Source organism: Canis aureus, chromosome 11 (genome assembly GCF_053574225.1).
Source record: "Canis aureus isolate CA01 chromosome 11, VMU_Caureus_v.1.0, whole genome shotgun sequence".
NCBI classification, from domain to species: domain Eukaryota; kingdom Metazoa; phylum Chordata; class Mammalia; order Carnivora; family Canidae; genus Canis; species Canis aureus.
The window spans coordinates 61950654-61970030 of record NC_135621.1 but is presented as its reverse complement, the minus strand read 5'-3'; the positions used below and the strand labels follow the sequence as shown (position 1 = coordinate 61970030).

Here is a 19377-nt window from a genome sequence, read left to right as displayed (position 1 = left end):
CAAAAAGTTAAAAATAGAACTACCCTATGATCCAGCAATCACAGTACTAGATATTTACCCAAAGAATACAAAAATAATAATTTGAATTATTATTTATATTATACACATGCAGCCCAGTGTTTATAGCAGCATTATCTACAATAGTAACTATGGAAACAGTAATAGTAATAGTAATAGTAGACTATAGAAACAGCCCAAGTGTCCATCAACCGATGAAAGGATAAAGAAGATGTGGTATATACATACAATGGAATATTACTCAGATATAAAAAAGAATGAAATATTGCCATTTGCAATGACATGGATGGAGGTAGGGAGGATTAGGCTAAGTAACATAAGTTAGTCAAAGAAAGACAAATATATGATTTCACTCATATGTGGAATTTAAGAAACAAAACAAATGAGCATAGTGAAAAAGGAGAGAGAGACAAATCAAGAAACAAACTCTTAACTATAGAGAACAAACTGATGGTTATCAGAGGGGAGGTGGGGAGAGGACAGGTTAAATAGGTGATGGAGATTAAGGAGTGTACTTGATGTGGTGAGCATTGGGTCTTATATGGAATTATTGAATCACTAAGTGTACACCTGAAACTAATATTGTACTGTATGTTAACTAACTGGAATTTAAATAAAAACTTAAAAGATAAAGAAAGAATACCAACCTGAGAAATATTCTCAGAGACAGTGATGAAAGCTTTACCCCAAGGAGCCCTCCACTCTCCACCCACAGTGTTTGGCAAGGGCCTATGTATCCTGCCCCCAAAAATTTTGGGGTAAATGTCCACTTTGAGGACAGAACACCCTTAAGGGGAAAAAACTATCAAAAAGGAGCAAAAGATTCCATTCTCCTGATTATTTTCCCAGTTCCTCTTTTTAGATAGACAGAAGAAAACACTTACCCTTATGCCACAACTGCAGGACAAACTACAAAATCAACCATATTAGACATATAGATGCGTGGCTTACCTTAAAACTGCTTCAATCCCAGTAATAAGGAATTTTCTAAAAAATTGTAATTAATGGTTACATTCAGTCCACAAATTATTGAACATCTACTATATCTCTAAACTATTTCTTGCCTGATGCATGGATTAAATAATCAATTTTAAATCAGAATAGATACTACAGAGTGGAATAAATAATGTTTATCATACTAATCTGAAAACTTTTTTTTAAAGATTTGCTTATTTATTTTGAGAGAGAGAGAGAGCATGAGTGGGGTGAGGGGCAAAGGTAGGAATCCTCAAGCAGACTCCCTGACAAGTGTGGAGCCCAACATGGGGCTTGATTCACATGATCATGGCCTGAGCAGAAACCAAGAGTCAGACACTTAACCAACTGAGCCACCCAAGTACTCTACCCCACTTTTTAAAAAAGACTTATTTATTTATTTTGAAAACATGTTTTTAAAAAATAGAACACCTTACAGTACTGATATTCCATGGAACACTCTTTGAGAAATGTTGATCCAGTCTCATCATCCATCTGATTATCCAGCCTCAACTAGGATATCCCCAGGATAACCCACCACAGGCTTACTTAATATCCAAGAGGCATTAGTCATTACTGTTGGAAAGTTGCTGTTGGGGTAGTGCTGGTTGTTATTATTATTATTATTATTATTATTATTATTATTATTATTATTATCATCATCATCATCATCCAAAATCTGCCACCTTGAATCATCCTTTTCTTTGTCCTACTTCTGCCATCTATAGATCTGTGATGAATAGTAAAAAGACAGATTTGATTATGGAAGCAGTGCCTAAATTAGATAGACTAACACAGTGAAGTAACCAAATATTTTACATACAAATTGAAGCTGGAAAATAAATGTATTTTTTCTCCTTACATTATGACTTCCAAAACGGACTTTATTTTTAATGTATCAGTTATGGCTCTGTAATGGTGTTCTATGCAAGTGTGGCATGTCTAGGAGTCAGCCACTACTGCCTGAGAGTTAGGAGTGAGTGTTCTTTGGCCATAAAGATCGATCTCTATGAACCTCAGAGATGTCTTTGGATTTTGCTTACTGAGAAGAAATCATCATTTCAGATTTGGTCTTAAAAACAGACCTTTCTAATTAGTATATTAACACCACTAGAACAAAGCATAAACTGATATCTTTCCTTGGAGATTTGAATTGAGCTACAGATGTGAAGTTCGTACTAACAGCCTGAGAAATGCAACTTGCAGCTTCCGGTCATACTAGTCAAATGGAATTTAATGTGTACTTGATGAATATCTCAAGGGGGGACAAAAGGCACCCTCAGTTTGCAGTCTTTATCAACATTTGCTCCTGAATCACTGTGGTTTTTTCCTCCCTTAATAATCAAATAATTCTCTAGGCTTTCATGATTTTGCTCTACATATCTTTTTGGCTATCTAATTAACACTGTGATTTTTGTTCTACATATGTTGTGTAATAGTTGATTCCGTCCTATCCTTACAAAACATATTAAGCTTAATAAACATATTTATGAGAATTACTTTGTATAGTCCTTATGCAATCAGCCATGCTGGGTATGATGGCCCAAGACGATGAAAACCCATTGACTTTTTGTAGCAAATTAGTCTACCACCTAATCGGTGAACCCTGCTAAGCTTTTGAATTATGACAAGAACCAGCAGCTCAGTTAGAACACTCAAATGAATTATATCAATTCATAAACTTGTTCATGTCCAGATTTCATTAGCCACACATTAACAGCATTTTATGTTTATTACTGCTCTGACATAATCTATAAATAACTGAAATGCTAATCATAGTGTTCTGCCGGGCATCATCATTTAATCATAAAGAGATACATTATTATAAACTATAATAGATAATAACAAGTCTGGGTCAATGGCTGCATATTAAAAGATCACAATTATATCCTATAAGGGTATGTACCTCATACATTTGGTGACACATAGGTCCATATCTAATCACTTGCAAATGTTTCCCCTCTGACATACTTATGGTACAAGGTGACACAATTAAGAAAATATGCTTATAAAACAGTACAATCCTTGAATATCAAAGTAAACAGAGAACAATTAATAGTGGGAGAAAACATCTTCTTGCCAATGCCAATTCAATTAACTCTTTATTGGTAGGTTTGTTTTTCAGCAGAAAGGGACGACCAAAAGAAAAAGAAGGAAAAAAAAAAAAAAAAAGATGTGCAGCTTATCATAATGTAATGTAGCAAAGCTATTAAATAAAAGCTAAATTCAGTTACCATTGAGTTAAAATTGTAAAACAAAGCCTAACTACTGATTAGATCTTCTCCAAGTCCTATTAATGCTTTATTGCAAACTGTAACGCAGTAATCTTATATTACATTATAAAATAATTTCATGTAAGAATATTCACACTTCCTTGCAAGAGGTAATAACTTTCAAAGTCAGCAAAGCTACCAATTTCAAATGGCCATGTTATTGTTGTTTAGGCCAGGATGCTGTCGTCACTGTCATGTTTTGACTAGTTGATGACAGAGCACTGATCAAGTTTGGGTATGGATTTAACAAGATGATGGGGTCATTACCTTTGTAGCTTATGTGATTCTCGTGTTTTTGCTTCGAGAAAATATCCTGGTGAAATACCAGCTGCTACACAAATAATTCTAAAATAGATTATCAGTGGAAAGAGTTTTGAATGAGAAGAGGGATGACCCAGAGTCCAAGAATTAATGACAGATTATTAAACTAAAGTATTTTATACCGAGAATTAGCCACTAATTTAAAGCCTTAGTTGAACAGGACGCTGAGATAGAGTCTGTCATAGCAAGCACTTGCACCTCAGAGCTCAGGGTGAATCGAGGGAGATAAAGAAAGGAATGTAAAACACTATGGAAACCAACCTCTGGAGACTTAATATTCTGATCAGCTCACCTCCGAACATCTGGCTCTTAAATGTTCAAGCACAAAAACAAGAGAGCTAATGAAAGCAGCACATATTATCTCTCCCATCAATGTACCTCACAAACACCTGCTAAAATTAAAACAAATTGAATCTTGATTGCTGATTAAGTACCCCTTCTTTAGCTAGATATTCTGTCATTATTTGCCCTGGCGCACAATGTATAAACTGATGAATGGCGAGTGGTGGGCTGCAGCAGCAAAGGTGGATAAAAGGCGATTCAAAGTAGATGAATATAAATAGTAGCAGATTAACTTTGTGTACTCTAACCCAGCAAAAAAGTGAGTCTTCGCCTCCATCCCCCACCCAAGAATTAAAGTGATAAAACTGCATTTAAAATAGAAAGGTAAGTCTGTGCATTTTAATACACCCCCTTCCAACAGCAAAGTTCATTGTCAGCCAGGCCTTGCTGCATTTAATTTACTCACCACAGCTTGGTGGCTGAGCTTAAGTACTCTTGACCTGCACTACTAACTGCTTTTATTCAGTTTGTTAGCTGCTGCAAATGCCTTATCTTTATTTTTTTAATTTTTCTTCTTTTTTTTTTTTTTTTTTTTTTTGGATTTGAGGAAAACCTTTCCAGACATAGGCTGGTAATATCAAAAACAGAACCTCCCAAAACACATTTGGTTTGTCCATATCTGAAACAAATACTTGGACTGTGGTTTTAAAAAAAAAAAGTTACACAATTTACTGCCAATAAACCAAGAGACTATTCAGCGTGCATACTTCAGTTAGAATAAAAATACCCATTTGAGTTTTCATCACACATATATAAATACCTTCCTATGTGAACACTGATGACAGATGTGTGGCTAATCTACCATGTTAACTTCATTTGAGAAATTGTGGTTTTGTTCAAACTTTATTAGCTAAACTCGAATTGATCCTGTTAAGTTTTAACTCAATATTTTACTTGGTTCAAGTATATTTCCAGAATTCATACAACTCAACAGCTTCCCTTTATTTGCAATACATTCACATAAATTTCCTGTTAAAATAATCAACTTCTATTTGTTTCAATGTCTTTTGATTAAAACAAACAACAAAAGTGGGGTGAGAGAGAAATAACAGTGTGTAAATCCTTCTTAACACCACAACCTACAGAACCTGGTTTTATTTATTTATTTATTTATTTATTTGACTAACACAATAAGGTCATAACAGCACATATGTCTGGCATATGCATTTCATCATTAATGATTATGCTGTATCCAGAAAGTACCCTCAATATGATAGGTTACTAGAGAATCTCCTGTAGGGCATTAAAACAAAAGGAAATAAATGTCCATGAATCACTTATTGTTCCTTGATTTTTTTTTCTTATTGCATTCTAAATTATTTAAATATACTATTAGGCATCATATTGGAAAAAACAGATGTTTTCTAATTATGAACTGATTTTACAGTGTGATGGTGTCACATATTTAAATTACAAATACACATTTTTAGCATTCCAGCTGTGCTTTACAAGAGTTTAATTTGCTTCTTCTGATATGTCACATTGCACCTGCCTTTTTAAAACTCCTATAAATGTAAAACATTGCTCAAACACAATTATTAAGACATGTTGAAGAATTCTAAAGATTCTGAATAGCTTATAGAAGATGAATTTTATATAAAGATTCAATAATGAATCTACCAAATGTGTATTTGGAGTAACATTTACAAATATTTTTAGAGGAATATGAATTTGTACTGATGATTTGTGTGTGTGTGTATAAAAAGTAGTACATAGAATTTTATTTTATTTTTTATAGTACCTTTCATATTAATGATATCTTCAAGCACAACCATACAAACTCAAGTTTAATATACCTGCTGCATATTAACACCTTGAAAATAAAAATTCAGCATCTATTAAGAACTTAAACTTTTAAGTTTTTTGACTTTTATTGGGTGAAAGAAGGCACTGTGTCCAGAGATTGAGCATTAGTTAAAATACTATTCCTTATCTTTTTAAGGACAATTCTGTGACATAATCAGATTAATCAACCACGTCAGGAAAAAAATTTAAAAATTACAGGTTTACATTAATTTAAATTGTCCTAAAAATATCAGTGACCAGAGTCCAGAGTAATGGGTCCATTTTTGCTAGATCATGTTTATCTCATTGTGAGGCAGGGGTTCTTAGAAGCACTTGAGTTCTATGGGAAGCATTTCGTCAACATAAAGTTCAATGACACTGGAGGGCTTAAGCTGTCATGCAAGGAGTGTTAAATAAATTTTCCTACATATTTGAATGAAGATATGCCAATAGACAAGGGCGCCAATAACTAAATAGATCTTAATATAAGGTGTTATAAAAAAGGGAAATGGATTATAAATTTATTCCTGGAATCCACAGAAATTAATTAAACTTTAAAATAAATTCAGAGAAAAATATACATGAAATCTACATATAAAATCTATATAAAAGGAATATTTATGTTACATTTATTAAACATATTCAGAAAGTATTTATTTCTTCATATGTGCCCTAAAATAACAATTATTGTTTTAGAAATGTATATTCATATTAAAAGTGACTGAGAAAAAAGCTCAAAAGGAAATAAACCAAATGTAAGTTATTCATCCAATCTTGTTGTTTCAAAATAATAAAAAGAAGCTTTGCCTCTGCACTATTTTGAAGAATTGACATGTTTAAATGATAGTGTGGGGTGTTTTTTTTCCCCTTTTTCTATTTTCACAATAATGGCTGAAAATAAACCATTTATAACCCTTTCAAATCTTAATATGGCTAAATGATTTATTTCTATAAAAACTGATTTCACTGTCCTCAGAATAAAATATTCAAGACAAAGCCAGTAAGAATGTATACACTGTGAAATGGGACACCCCCCCCACACCCCAACACACTTCAGTGTAAGTAGCTAACATAATGGTGAATTGACTTTTTTTAAAGAGAAGTCTGAAGATTAAATGAGGATGGTAAAAGTATTACGGTAATAAATTTTACTAGCAAACAAATAAAATCACATTGTAAAACCTTTCCAAAAAAAGAGGCTTTAACTGCAATGGATAATCATATATAAAAACCTAAAATGGAAATTTTTATCCATTAAAGTGTGAACAAGCTAATTCAGAATAAATGGGAGGGCATTTGGAACGATAAAGTGTTCAGCCAGCTCTCTTAGTGAACAAAGACCTTATTTTAATCATAAGGTTATTGACTGCAAAGCAAAATGTTTCTGCCAAATACAGAACTTATAAAAGGACTCATCTGTAAGTCTTACTTTCCACAGGATTTAATAGTCTGTCACAGACTGAGATGGCCTATCTTGACCAGATTTCTCTTCTTAAAGTGTGCTGGGCCACCCATCCTGCTCTCTGGGCTCAGCTTTCTGGGTGAATACTGAGCAGTCCTTCTAACCTTTTATGTCCTTCAATCATAAATCAGCCCCTGAGTTCCAGGAAGTCACCTGTGTGAAGACAGGTAAAATGAGATGATGTACCCCTTGCCTCTTTGGTTCTGGTTACCAACTCTTATTTATACATCACTCTCCAAATATTCATCCTGGTTCTAGATATGGCTTCATGTTTCCCATCTTTTACGGGTGGCCATATCAAGGTTGGAAGACATGAAATTACCTTTGGACTTCTTCCAAGTCCAAGAAATAAGAGGAGGGAGACCAGAGCAGGGGCCCCAACTGTACCTGGAAAAGGAATCCTAGTCTAAGATGTACAACAGCAGGCAATATTTAATTCTTTCTTTAACTGACAACCAACACTACATTCAGCCTGCCATAAAATGACAGTGACAGACCTCAATCTAAGTCAGAAAGTCTCTTACAGTTGCAGAAGCAGCTGCTCTATTCTGAACAGGGACAAGAATGTGAATTAAAAAGCTACATATGTGAATGAGAGGTATCTTTAAAAATGGCTCCCTTGGGATGCTCAAAACTTGAGAGTCTAAAGACGGTTTTCCTGAAATGCTATTCTCGGCACACAACTGAGACCTCAGAGAACAGATTATTTAATTTAGGGAATAAACAGAATTGCAGGTTAATAAACAGAATTGCAAATATCTTCTAAATATCATCACCTGACCCAAACTCCCAGATCCTCAGCTTTTTAACAGGTCCCTGCCAATTCCCTTCTACATATTCCTTTCATTCATAATCATGATAAGTCCTCTTGATTCTTTAATGTGAACACAATATTTGTATCCAATATCCTTACATGAAAGATGGTGAGGCCATCACCTTTGGCTCCTCAGAAAAGCCTTAGGTCTGATCCTCTTATTAACTACTTTATATAGAAGGTATATCTGCTGGTCACTGTTTTACTGTCAGCTTGTGGGGTGCTTCTTTTTATGGATCATACCATGCTCTGTGTTAGGATTGGGATTACTTAGGGGCATCTAATGCATCCTTATGTTCATACACTTGAAACACAAGGGATAAAAAGGATAAATTGCCATACTAGTGGAACTTGATATACTAAATAAACAATGTGAAATATAACAGGAGAAATTTCATATAATCAAAGAGTGGATAGAGCTCTGAAATAAGACAAGGAGGTCAGAAGAAATGAAAGTTCAAGATTTCTAGCCACCTCCCCTGCATACCTCTCTCTAGCAACATGGTGGCTCTGCTAATCATAAAACCAGGAACTGAGTAGGCACTGCTTTATGAGATAACCAGTGCTAGTCCATCTTCACCGTGCCACCCCATCCTCAACCCCTATCAGTCTCTCCTTTTCTTTGATCTTTTATGGACTTCAATTTTAGTAAGGCATATATAAAGGGTGGAATGGCCAGTGACACACTGAATCTGAGACAAATGTATCTGAATCAAGGAAACTGTGGAAAAGATGCTCCTAGGGCATTAGAGATTTTATGTATTACTTCTGGAATAAAAAAATCTGAATGATGCTTAAAAATATACAAATTAAGCTGATCAAAACAGAACAGAAAATTCCTCCCCTGTTCAAAAGGATGTTGCAAGGTACATGATTGCTTGACAATGGACATTCGATCATCAGCTTAAGATCTGAGAGGAATTCTAATAACAAGGAAAATAGTAAGATGTTCTAAGATGGGTCCACCTACCCAGCATGATATGGTTAAAGCCTGGCCTGGACAGATTATACCTCATTCCTGGATAAGCAAAACAACAAAAAAACAGTTTAGCAAAAAGATTCTCCAACATAAAATCAGAGGACAACAGCACAGAAGAAATAGGAACAAAGCAAAAATACAAAAAGGCTTTTCTAAAACTAAAGGGAAAATATTCCCTCTCCTTAGTGTTCTCAGTAAGATTTAAGAAAATGTACCCTCAAAAGCAAGGGATGAATGGTAAAATGTTCCAGAAACAGACTAGTTTGAAAAGAATTAGTTGAGATGCATGTGTAGGTGATAAAGAAGTTGAATGAATAGAAAAGATTGAAAGGAATCCAGAATTCTGTTATTATAAGAGAAAGTGCATTAAAGAGGCAATGCACAAACTGTTCAGAAAAAAATTTGCTCACTGACACTGAAGTCAATACAATGTACATTTCTAGAGCATAGAGATAAAGAACAACAGAAAAACAAGTCATGAGACAAAGGCTATAGAAGAAGAAACAGAGAGCCCTTCTAAGGATTAATGGAAAAAAGGGAGGGGGAGTATAAACATGTAACAATATCCTATTTGTATCTAAAAAAAATACATAAATTATTTACAAAGAAGTTAAAAAAAAAAGTCAAGCTGGTTTTACACACTCCTGTTGGGCTTTATTAAATACAATGTATACAGAATTTTGTGGGGAAAAGTTTGTGACCCAAGAATTTTATATACAAACAATCTGTGATAAATCTACAAAGGCAATTCCAAGTTATTCTCAGAAACACAAGGGCTCAGGAAGTATATGATCCATATACCTTTAAGAAAGTACCCAAAGGTATACTTAAGCTAAGAGAGAATATAGAAAAATATCTAAATTGAAAATAACAAAGTATTAATATAAAATAAATGGTGATAAATAGGATATTAAATCTAAAATTTTTAAATGTAATAATTAAGATGAATGGATTTTAAAAATGGTTCTTATAAGAGAGAAGCATAATGTTTAAAAATCATTATTTATATGCTACTGATAAATTATTGAACACTATATCTGAAACTAAGGATGTACTATATGTTGGCTCACTGTTTTTAAATTAAAAAATCATTATTTATTATTCAGATCTAACACCTCAGATGATATTAACACAAACTTGGAATTGATTTAAAGAAAAGAAAGTAGTAAAGGAGGCAATTTCCTCATCTTACATAGTGGTTAATCAAAAGCAGTTCTTTTCTCCATGCTGTAATTGGAGAAATACAGACCTAAGAAGTTTTATTTTAATATAAATGTAGTTACTAGAGTTAGAAGCAAATGTATACCTTATAAGTAACTGTCGATAGAAAAAAAGCAAAAGAAAGAAAGAAGAAAGGAACGAACTGGAAGAAGAAAGAAAAAACAATCTATAAAGAAACAGAAAACAGAAGAAACAAGAAGCATAAAAACTGTTTCAAATATGAGAAATAATATCAAATATATCAATTACAGCAGAAAATATTAGTAAGTACAACTATTTTTAAAAGCAAGCAAAACATTTGAGATGGGGTAAATCATTTTGTTGGATATTGCTGCTAATGGAAATACAGCTAACACAAAGGACAAAGATGAAAAAGAAATGGGTATCTGTCAATATCACATACAATTAAAAAAAAAGCTGGTGACATAGCTATCACATTAGACATAGAAGAATTAAAATTAAAAACTTATGTGAAACAAAAAAGAATCAAAATACAGTGAGTAAAATCTGTCATGTAGTTATGATAACAATAAAATTTTATGCTCTGAATAATATAGTATCTAAGTTAATAAAGAAAAATGTTAATTATAGTGGGAGACACTATGCTAAACTGAAATAAATAAGTAAATGATTTAAAGAATTTCAGAAAATGGTAATAACAATCTATAATTTACTGAATGCTTATTATGTGCCAGGTATTGTGCTAAACTCCTTAACATGTAGCTCATTAGCTGTTAATAACTCCATAAGGTAGGTTTATGGTCCTGTTCACACACTGAGAGAACAAGACCAAGACTGGTATAATTTGTCAACTTTATACAATTGGCAGTGTCAAAGATGTACTTCAAACTATGTTTGTCTCTTAGAGGAACTGAAAAGAGTTCCAGAATATGGCCAAATATAAACTAAATATATAAATATAAATCATTTTCTTCTATATGTACAATAACTGATTAGGAAAAAGAAATGTTTCTCAAAGTACAACAAAACCATGAAATTTTCCCCAGAGAGAAACTTATTTTAAAAAAAAGTACTCTGGAAAAATACAGATTTTCACTGAAAATCATAAAAGAATACATAAATAGACCTTTGTGTCTCAGATATAGCAGACTAAATTTAGTAAGAATGTCAATTTTTCTTTATTTCATGGGCTTAGTGTTATTACAATTAAAATCTCTACTTTTTATTTTTAACTTACAAGTGATTTTAGAGTTCAGTTTAAAAAGACCTTCTCTAGACTTATGCCATGTGTCTGGTGAGAACAGAGAATATATCTGTCTTGCCTAGCATCCCTAGCCCAGAGGAGGAACTCCATAAATATTTATTGAATGAAAGATAGCTAAGAAAATTTTGAAAAATATTCTAATTAATGTTTCTAACTGAATGAAACTAATGTTTCTAACATTCTAATTAAAAACTTGCCTCAATACCTTGGATTAATACCTTGGATATAGAAAAAAAATACAAATTGATAGGACGAATGTAAAAAGTATTTGATGGTTCCAAAGAAACAATTAGAAATGAAAACAATCTGTTTATGGGAATATTCATCCAACAATTATTAATAAAAATACAAACTTTGTCCCTACCTAATGGTAAGAGAACAGTAAAATTAATTATATGTCTATATAAAGAATAACATACAGACTTTTAATGTACTATTGATATTTAATGACTTCTATTCAGTTTATTCTTTCCACAAATGTTAATAATGTAATGGTAAAAGAAAAAAACAAAATGCAAGAATATAAATAAATCACAGCCTAATTTTTAAAAAAATATATTGATTTGAGATGCACTGATAAAAAACAGGGAATATAGTAAAACATCAACACTAATTATATCTGGGTTGTGGAATTACTCATTATATTTTATTTTCTTATTTACATATTTATAAATTTTCCATATTTTCTATACTTAATTCACTAAACTCTTAGAATGAGAAAAAAATGGTTCTCTAAAGACTAGTTTATTCAAGGTAATAGAGCCAGACTACTAAAAGTGAAAATAAATCTGGCCTTACTTTCTATTTTGGTGTCTCCAAATTTCAGGGGATGTCAATTTCCATATGCTGTAAAAATCCTGGAAAAATCTGATTTTCAATCTGTGGAACCAAAATAGGAACTTTTTTCCAAAGTAATGTTTTCTACAGTCTCTCTTACACTCTTCACCTGAGACTCAAAACACCAAATTGAAAATATCTGTGTTTTCAAAAAATGAGAGCAATTTAAAATAATTTCTTAAAACACCCTTTTTTCTCTCAATACTTGCACAGTAGATCAAGAAAGGTTTCACTGAGACAAAAAGGAGGGAAAAATGTTCATGAAGCACACAGAGACATTAAGCACGTTTTAAAAATAGTAATCAGAACAAACTTCTCAACAGCAGGATTAGCAAAATGGTGAAAACAGAATTAGCAATACATGGAATACTTGGAAAGATATTTTAATGCTTTTGATGTCCCCTTAACACAAAAAAAATGCCAAACCAAACTAAACAAAAAACAAAGATATTCAAGAATTATAGCAAAGCTCCTTATGGGTGTTTATTAACTGGAACATCATACCTTGCCATTGAGAAGTGAACTAAAGATCATTTCACCAAGTACATGGATTTACCTTTAGAATATATCAGTGTTTGAGGAGAGAAACTAACAGGAACTATCCATTTGTTTCTGGAGTTTTTATTTTTAGCAAGATAATAAATAATTTGGATTACATATTCTAAATCCTTAGAAGAAGTGAGAAATGGGCAAATAGCACCAATAAAGGATTAGTAACCTTTTAATAAAACTTTGTTCATCTATGTAAAACCATATCCTTATTTCAACACTTGTAGCTAAGTCTTGATGCTTATGAGTTCATTTTAGGAATATATAACTTAACAAGTTGTCAGGTTTAAAATAGGAACATGAATCTTACTCATGAGTCTTTTCATTTTTAATGGACAAGAGATGTAGTGGCTCTGTGAAGCTTCCGGATAAGGAAGCCTGGGCCAATTGAAGCTTTTAGGGACTGACTCGGTATGCACTCACATGCATAGAATTACCCTGGCAACCACCCCAGTGGGATGGTCTACGATGGGAAATCTAATTTTCACTCAGCAGAGCTCTACAGATGTGGAAACCCTTAAATAACTTAAAGCTAGTATTAACAACAATACTTAGCAAAAACAACATCCTAAAAGTTTTTTTTTTTTTTTTTAACATCCTAAGTTATACAGTACACTTCTAGTTTGCCATTACTGGATTTGCTGTGATTGTCACAGCAGCTCTGAGACATAAGCAGGAAAGGCATTATTCCTACTCTGCATATGAAGTTACCAGAGCTCAGAGGAATCAGCAGTTTACAAGATCATATAGCTCAAACAATAGGTGGGACTAGAACCTGGGTCTGGGAAGCTTTTTCTAGTATTCCTTCCACTAAATCATGTGGGTTTTCAAGGAAACAAGTTTCCAAATAAGGTCCCTCCTACTCTCCCTTGGGTAACTTTAATAAACTCAGTGTAAAACAAACAACAAATTGGCTGTTCCCAAGCAGATGGTGCTGCTCAGCTGCGGTTAAGCAAGGAGCCCTCCAACACACCAAACTTTCACAAACATTACTTACTTACTATTTTATCATGCTGGTGAAAGCAGGCAATTCACATTCAGCGTCCTTGTTACAATAGCATGGGCCACAGTCCTGTTGACTGCCCTGCGAGATCAGGCCAGCTCACATGTGGAAGAGTAGGTGTGGGATGCAGCTAGGGACATGGTCTTGCCAGCCAAACTTTCCCCAGGGGCAAAATCCTGAATCTAGGCAGAAAGGAAAAAGGCAATGGGGGGCCAGCATCCATCAGTATGCGGCAAATAGGATACAGCTGTGCCACATATAAGCTAACAATGGCAATAGAATTTTGTAAAAATAAAAATTTTTTGCTTGGAACTTTAATGAAAATTCAAAGTTCAGTATTTTCTCAACACTTAATCTTCTTTTTCTTACTAGAATTAAACATCAAAAAGAGTCATTACTTTTCTTTTTTAACCAAGTAGCATATAGACACCTCCAAGTTCCCTCTAATATACCCTGATACCATGCAAATGTTGTTATATTTTCTATATCCTAAGGTAAAAAAAAGTTTGGAAAACATTGGCATATTTATACACTTTTATGAAGCACCTACTATGTGTCAGGCATAATCCCAGGTTCTGAGATACGGCAAAAAACAATACAAAATATGTAATCTCATGGAGTTTACATGAGAAATATGGGAAATATGGCAGTGAAGACATACACAAGAAATGCAGGGTAGTGATAAGGACCAAGAATGAAACTACAGCAGGGTCAAAAGTGAGACTGACCACCACGGGTGCTATTTGAGGCAGGTCAATGGGGGAGACTGGCAGGGAGTGTGTTCAGGCAGTAGGAGCAGAAAACTCATAGTCCCTGAGGGAGGGATCTTCTTGGTGGCAAAGAATGGCAAGGAATCTGGGGTGAAGCTGAAGTGGAGAGAATGAGGGAGAATGTGTAGAGGATAAAATATAGGAGTGTATTTTAGTATACATTTATATGTGTGTGTGTGTGTGTGTGTGTGTATACATATTCAGAATATAGGAGATCCAAGCAGGCAGAGTCAAAAAAAGTTGACTAAGCCAGACACTTCTGGACAAAAGTCCTAGCAAAATGTGAGCTTTCTTGTCACCCCACCTTAAATGGGCCTTTGTCCCTCCTTCCAACTATGCAAGAATCTCCCAATTAGCCCTTCCCAGTCCCTTCATCGCCCATACAACCACATTCACCTGGTGACTGCCATAGCTTCAGTGGCTCCCCAAAGAGTTACATGAAAGAATGAAATCCCCACATCTACAGGCTCATCACTGTATGAAGCCACCCCATGCTCTGAGCCCACTCTACTCCATTTTTATGTATGCTAATCTCTAAAGATATTAGTTTATTTGGAATTTCCAACCAGGCTATGCTCTCTCAAGCCTTCAGATACACAGTTCCCTGTACTGTGGTGCCCTCTCTCCACCAACCCTGAACCCTACTCATAACATCTGCTGAGTTCCTATTCATTCTTCAAGCTCCACTTACATATCACTCCTGGAGGAAGCTGCCACTAACCCACTTATGAAAAATTAGTCCCTCTTACCGTAGCATTTACCTATTCATCCACTTCTGTTCTCTTTCTCCAATCTTTATAGACGACCAAGTATGTGTCAGAGTCTTGGGATGAAGATATGAAGATGAATAAAACAGACTCATGTTCTGGAAGGATTTGTGTTCTTATCAGAGAAAAATCAAAATATTTTTATATTAAATTATTATTATAAAAAATACTGTGACTTGAAGTGCTCTGGGAAGAGAACTTTTTCTTTCCTGCTAGAGAGGAGCAGGTTGTCAGGACGAGTAACAGAGGAGGGGCACAATTTGAGTTGGATCCTGAAGGATGAAGAGAAACTTACCACTTGAAGGAGAAAGGGCACAACACACCCCAGGAGGAAGCAGTAAGAGCACAGACTAGAGATGTGAGAGTGCCTGGCATCTGGAAGGAAAAGTGAGCGGTATAGGATGGCTGAGCTCTGGTGGGGGCACCTCCAGAGGAGCCAGAAAAGGCAAGTGGCAACAGATTCTAAAGGGCCAAAAGTTACTTAAGAGGCAATGACTGTTGTCAGAAGTTTAAAACCAGGAAGTGACATCATCGGATGAGGGTTTTAGAAAAAAATACACTGTTGGCAATGTGCAGGATGAGGTGAAGGGAAAGGAAGGCTACTACAGCACTTATTTTTACCCAAACTATACTGAAACTGAGCTTTTAATGCTTTTTGTGTTTCATTTTGTTTGGTCTGCTTGATCTGCTGGGATTCTCAAGAGCCATGAGTGTTTCTGTGGACACAATAGTCATTCAAAGTTTGTCAAATGAAGTAAGTGACTGACTGAATGATGAATGAATGAATACATATATATCATGGGGAACCTCTTTAATTTAAGAAAAATCTAATCTGGAGTCAAGTTTCCTGAAATTGTGATGCCAGGATTATATTAAACTGCTTAATTTTATCTCATTGTGGTATCAGGTCTTCCATGTAACTAGTTTTTCAAATAAACTCAGATGTTCATTTCCTAACACCAAAAAGTATTTTTTTTTAATTTCAATGAAATTCTTTTAAGACAAATTGCTATTTTACTTCCTTAAGTAGGAGCCATAGAAGGTAATGTTTTTGTGGAAGACCAAAGGTGACAGAAATCTACCACAGCACACTGAAGCAGCATGGTACAACAGAATGATATCATAGCTTTGAGAGTCACACAGACCCAGAGAAAACTCTGGTATTGCCAATTACTAGTTGTAGTAATTTTGGTCATTTAGGATCTCAGCTTGAATTTGCTCATCTATAAAATGGGAACATTGATAACATAAATTGTGGAATAAAGTTAGATGACATATGGAAAAGCACCTGACACATAGTAGATGCTCTGGAGACTGATATTAATATCAGTGCAATTATTAATTTTTCAGTTTTACATTTTCCAAAAACATCAGGCCACCAGCTGTCATTTGAAATATCATTTGTCTGTATCTCAAGGTCCTTCTTTCCTCAATCTTCCTTCTAATTAGCTATTCCTTTTTTTTAAGATTTTATTTATTTATTTGAGAGAGAGAGAGAACAAGAATAAGAAGATCAGCAGAAGGAGAGGGAGAAGCACATTCCCCACTGAGCAGGTAGCCTGATGCAGGGCTCGATCCCAGGATGCTGGGATTGTGAACTGAGCCGAAGGCAGACGCCCAACAATCTAATCTACCCAGGTACCCCTAATTAGCTATTAGGAAAAGCTACTATGCTCCTTAGTAAGCAAGGATAAAGCAACGAGTGTCTGAATGAAGGAAAGCCCAGGAAGATCAAAGTTTGGATGTAAAGGTTTTGTGAAAGCTAGATGGAATGCTCAGAAATTTACCTTGATTGTGTTACAATTCCACATTGTATGTATCCTAAATTGTTAATAACACCAGAGGACTGTCATCTTCAGACTACCAAAGATGCGGTCATGTGGAAAGTATAAAGGCACAAAGCTAGATTATTTGGAACAAATTATCTGTTGATAAAGGTACAAAGAGTTTGAGGCAAAAAAAAAAATTCATTAACAATTTAAAATGAAATATAAATCTTCACCTTTTCTATGGCGAAGAAAAATGACATGAGAAGCTAGATGGAAGAACAAAGCCTCTAGACTACGATAAAAGACTTCAGTTACTGGGTAGGTAAGGAAAAATAGAGTTTATTGGAAGTAATTTAGTGACTACTTATGGAATTACAATAAAGGTGACAAAAATCCCAGAATTTGTAAGGCAAATGTAAATATAAATATAAATCAATTACTGGCTTATTATTTCATTAAATTGAAGATGGAAAGGACCAATTCTTGAGTCACAGCATTTGCCTCCTGGGGTCCTAGATAGCTTTCCCTGTCAAATTAAAATAAAAAAGATAAATAAACATGAGAAATTAAGAATGTCGAAGTGTATGAAGGGAAAAGGAAAGAAGGGGGAAAATGATGTTTCACAATTATTATCCAGGCTAAGAGAAACAAAATTACTTGATCATAAATTCAAGATAATCTGGTTTTCTTTATGAGTTCCCATTTTATTAATGAAAGGAAGGTAACACCTTATTGTACCCGGGTGAATTAAAATGCCTATTTGAAGAAGCAATCCTCCATAGGGGTCTTTAATAGAATCTGTGAATGGTTCTAGAGCCAGATAATTTAGCTGTAAAAAGGCAATATTAATATTAACCTCTCCATGTGCACAGACCTACCTTGAGGGGCATAGGGACAGGGAAATGTTAACAGAATGAACCAGGCACATCATTTCTTTTTTTAAAAAAATCTGAACTATTTCAGGGGCAAAAATTGGATAAACCTTTTCTACAAAATTGCTTGCAATGTGCACTGTTACCCCTTTGTGCCTCTTGCTCCTAACAACACTGACCAGCAATTCAGCATTTTCGGTGCTGCTCATATTATTTTCTGACTTTTTATTCAGGGCATATGACTTGTAAGAAGTCTAATAGCAAAGCTTTTAATCGAAATAAATGGAATAGAAAAGGAATTTCCAAATGCAGAACAGCCTCTACAGGAGCCATGACAACACATTTCCAAATGAGAGGCAGGTGCTCAGTAGGGTCCCTGGAGACAATGACTTAATAAAATAAAAACAGATAATTAAAGGAAAGAGGCAAATGTATTTTACTTGAGCAACTAGTCAGTTGGTGAGAAATATAGATATAATAACAAATGGCTCTACCCTTTGCTGTTAGTTTTTCATGGAAATGGCAATACATTTCATTCTTTCTCTTTATACTTCCCCTCACCAATCCCATCTCTGTCCTCATCACCATCTTCCAGATTATTGCAAACCTCCTAGCATTGCTATCTTCAAACCCTTTTGATCCATCCTAGGCAACACTAGGATTCCTCTTCCTGATGCCGTATTCTGTCCACATGAGGACACCTTCAGCTATTCACCATGACTTACAGAACTCCTAGATGAACTTCCTTTAGCTGCCAGATATGGTCTTTTACCAAAAGGACTCAATCTGCACTTCTAGCCTTCTAACTCACTAATTTTCAAACTTGGATTCCTCTCAATGGTCTGGTTTGCTATTACTCAAATATCTCCATGCTCTTCATACTCCAGCTACTTTCTTCCAACATCTAGATTTCCTTCTTTATCCCCATCTCTGTATATTAAAACCCTGCCAGTTCTCCAAGTCCTAACTCACATGCTTCGACTTCCAGGAAGCTTCCCTCTAATTATTCCACAAAGAAGTAGGCTTCTACTCCTGAAACCAATACTACACTTATATGTTATCTAACTTGAATTAAAAAAAAAAAAAAGAAGTAGACTTTCCTAGCTCCCAGCCTTTTGGATACTTAACAAATTTCAACTTATACTACATTTATTTATAACTATATCTTATTTCATTCCCTTCTTTCCAATAAGACAAGTTCTTGGAAGAAGCAGTTTAGCCTAGTTGGGGAAAAAACCCAGCTTTTTAGCCCAACAAAGCAAAGTTTGATACCAAGCAAAGATCTTTTACCAATTAGATATACAAACTTAAACAAAGAATCAACTTTCCTAAATTATTGGCTCAGTTATTAACCGGTTGAAAATTATGCATGTCTTAATTCATGCTATAAGGATG

At 34.4% G+C, this 19377-nt stretch overlaps 1 protein-coding gene across 15 annotated transcripts in view; it reads right to left on the bottom strand.

The window, feature by feature from the left end:
* The window catches only part of LOC144324194 (uncharacterized), a 580701-nt gene that overhangs the window by 309968 nt on the left and 251356 nt on the right, over positions 1-19377 (bottom strand). The window contains exons 4-6 of one of the 15 annotated variants that reach the window (XM_077915485.1): positions 15637-15716; positions 15324-15456; positions 13803-13986 (exon numbers count right to left, since the gene is read on the bottom strand). The exons of 12 other annotated variants lie outside the window; for them this stretch is intronic. In XM_077915485.1, coding sequence (XP_077771611.1) covers positions 15433-15456; positions 15637-15716 — 104 coding nt within the window. In that variant the 3' untranslated portion in view covers positions 13803-13986; positions 15324-15432. The remainder of the gene's footprint in view (positions 1-13802; positions 13987-15323; positions 15457-15636; positions 15717-19377) is intronic. 2 more of the 15 variants (XM_077915484.1, XM_077915481.1) reach the window with 2 other exon arrangements.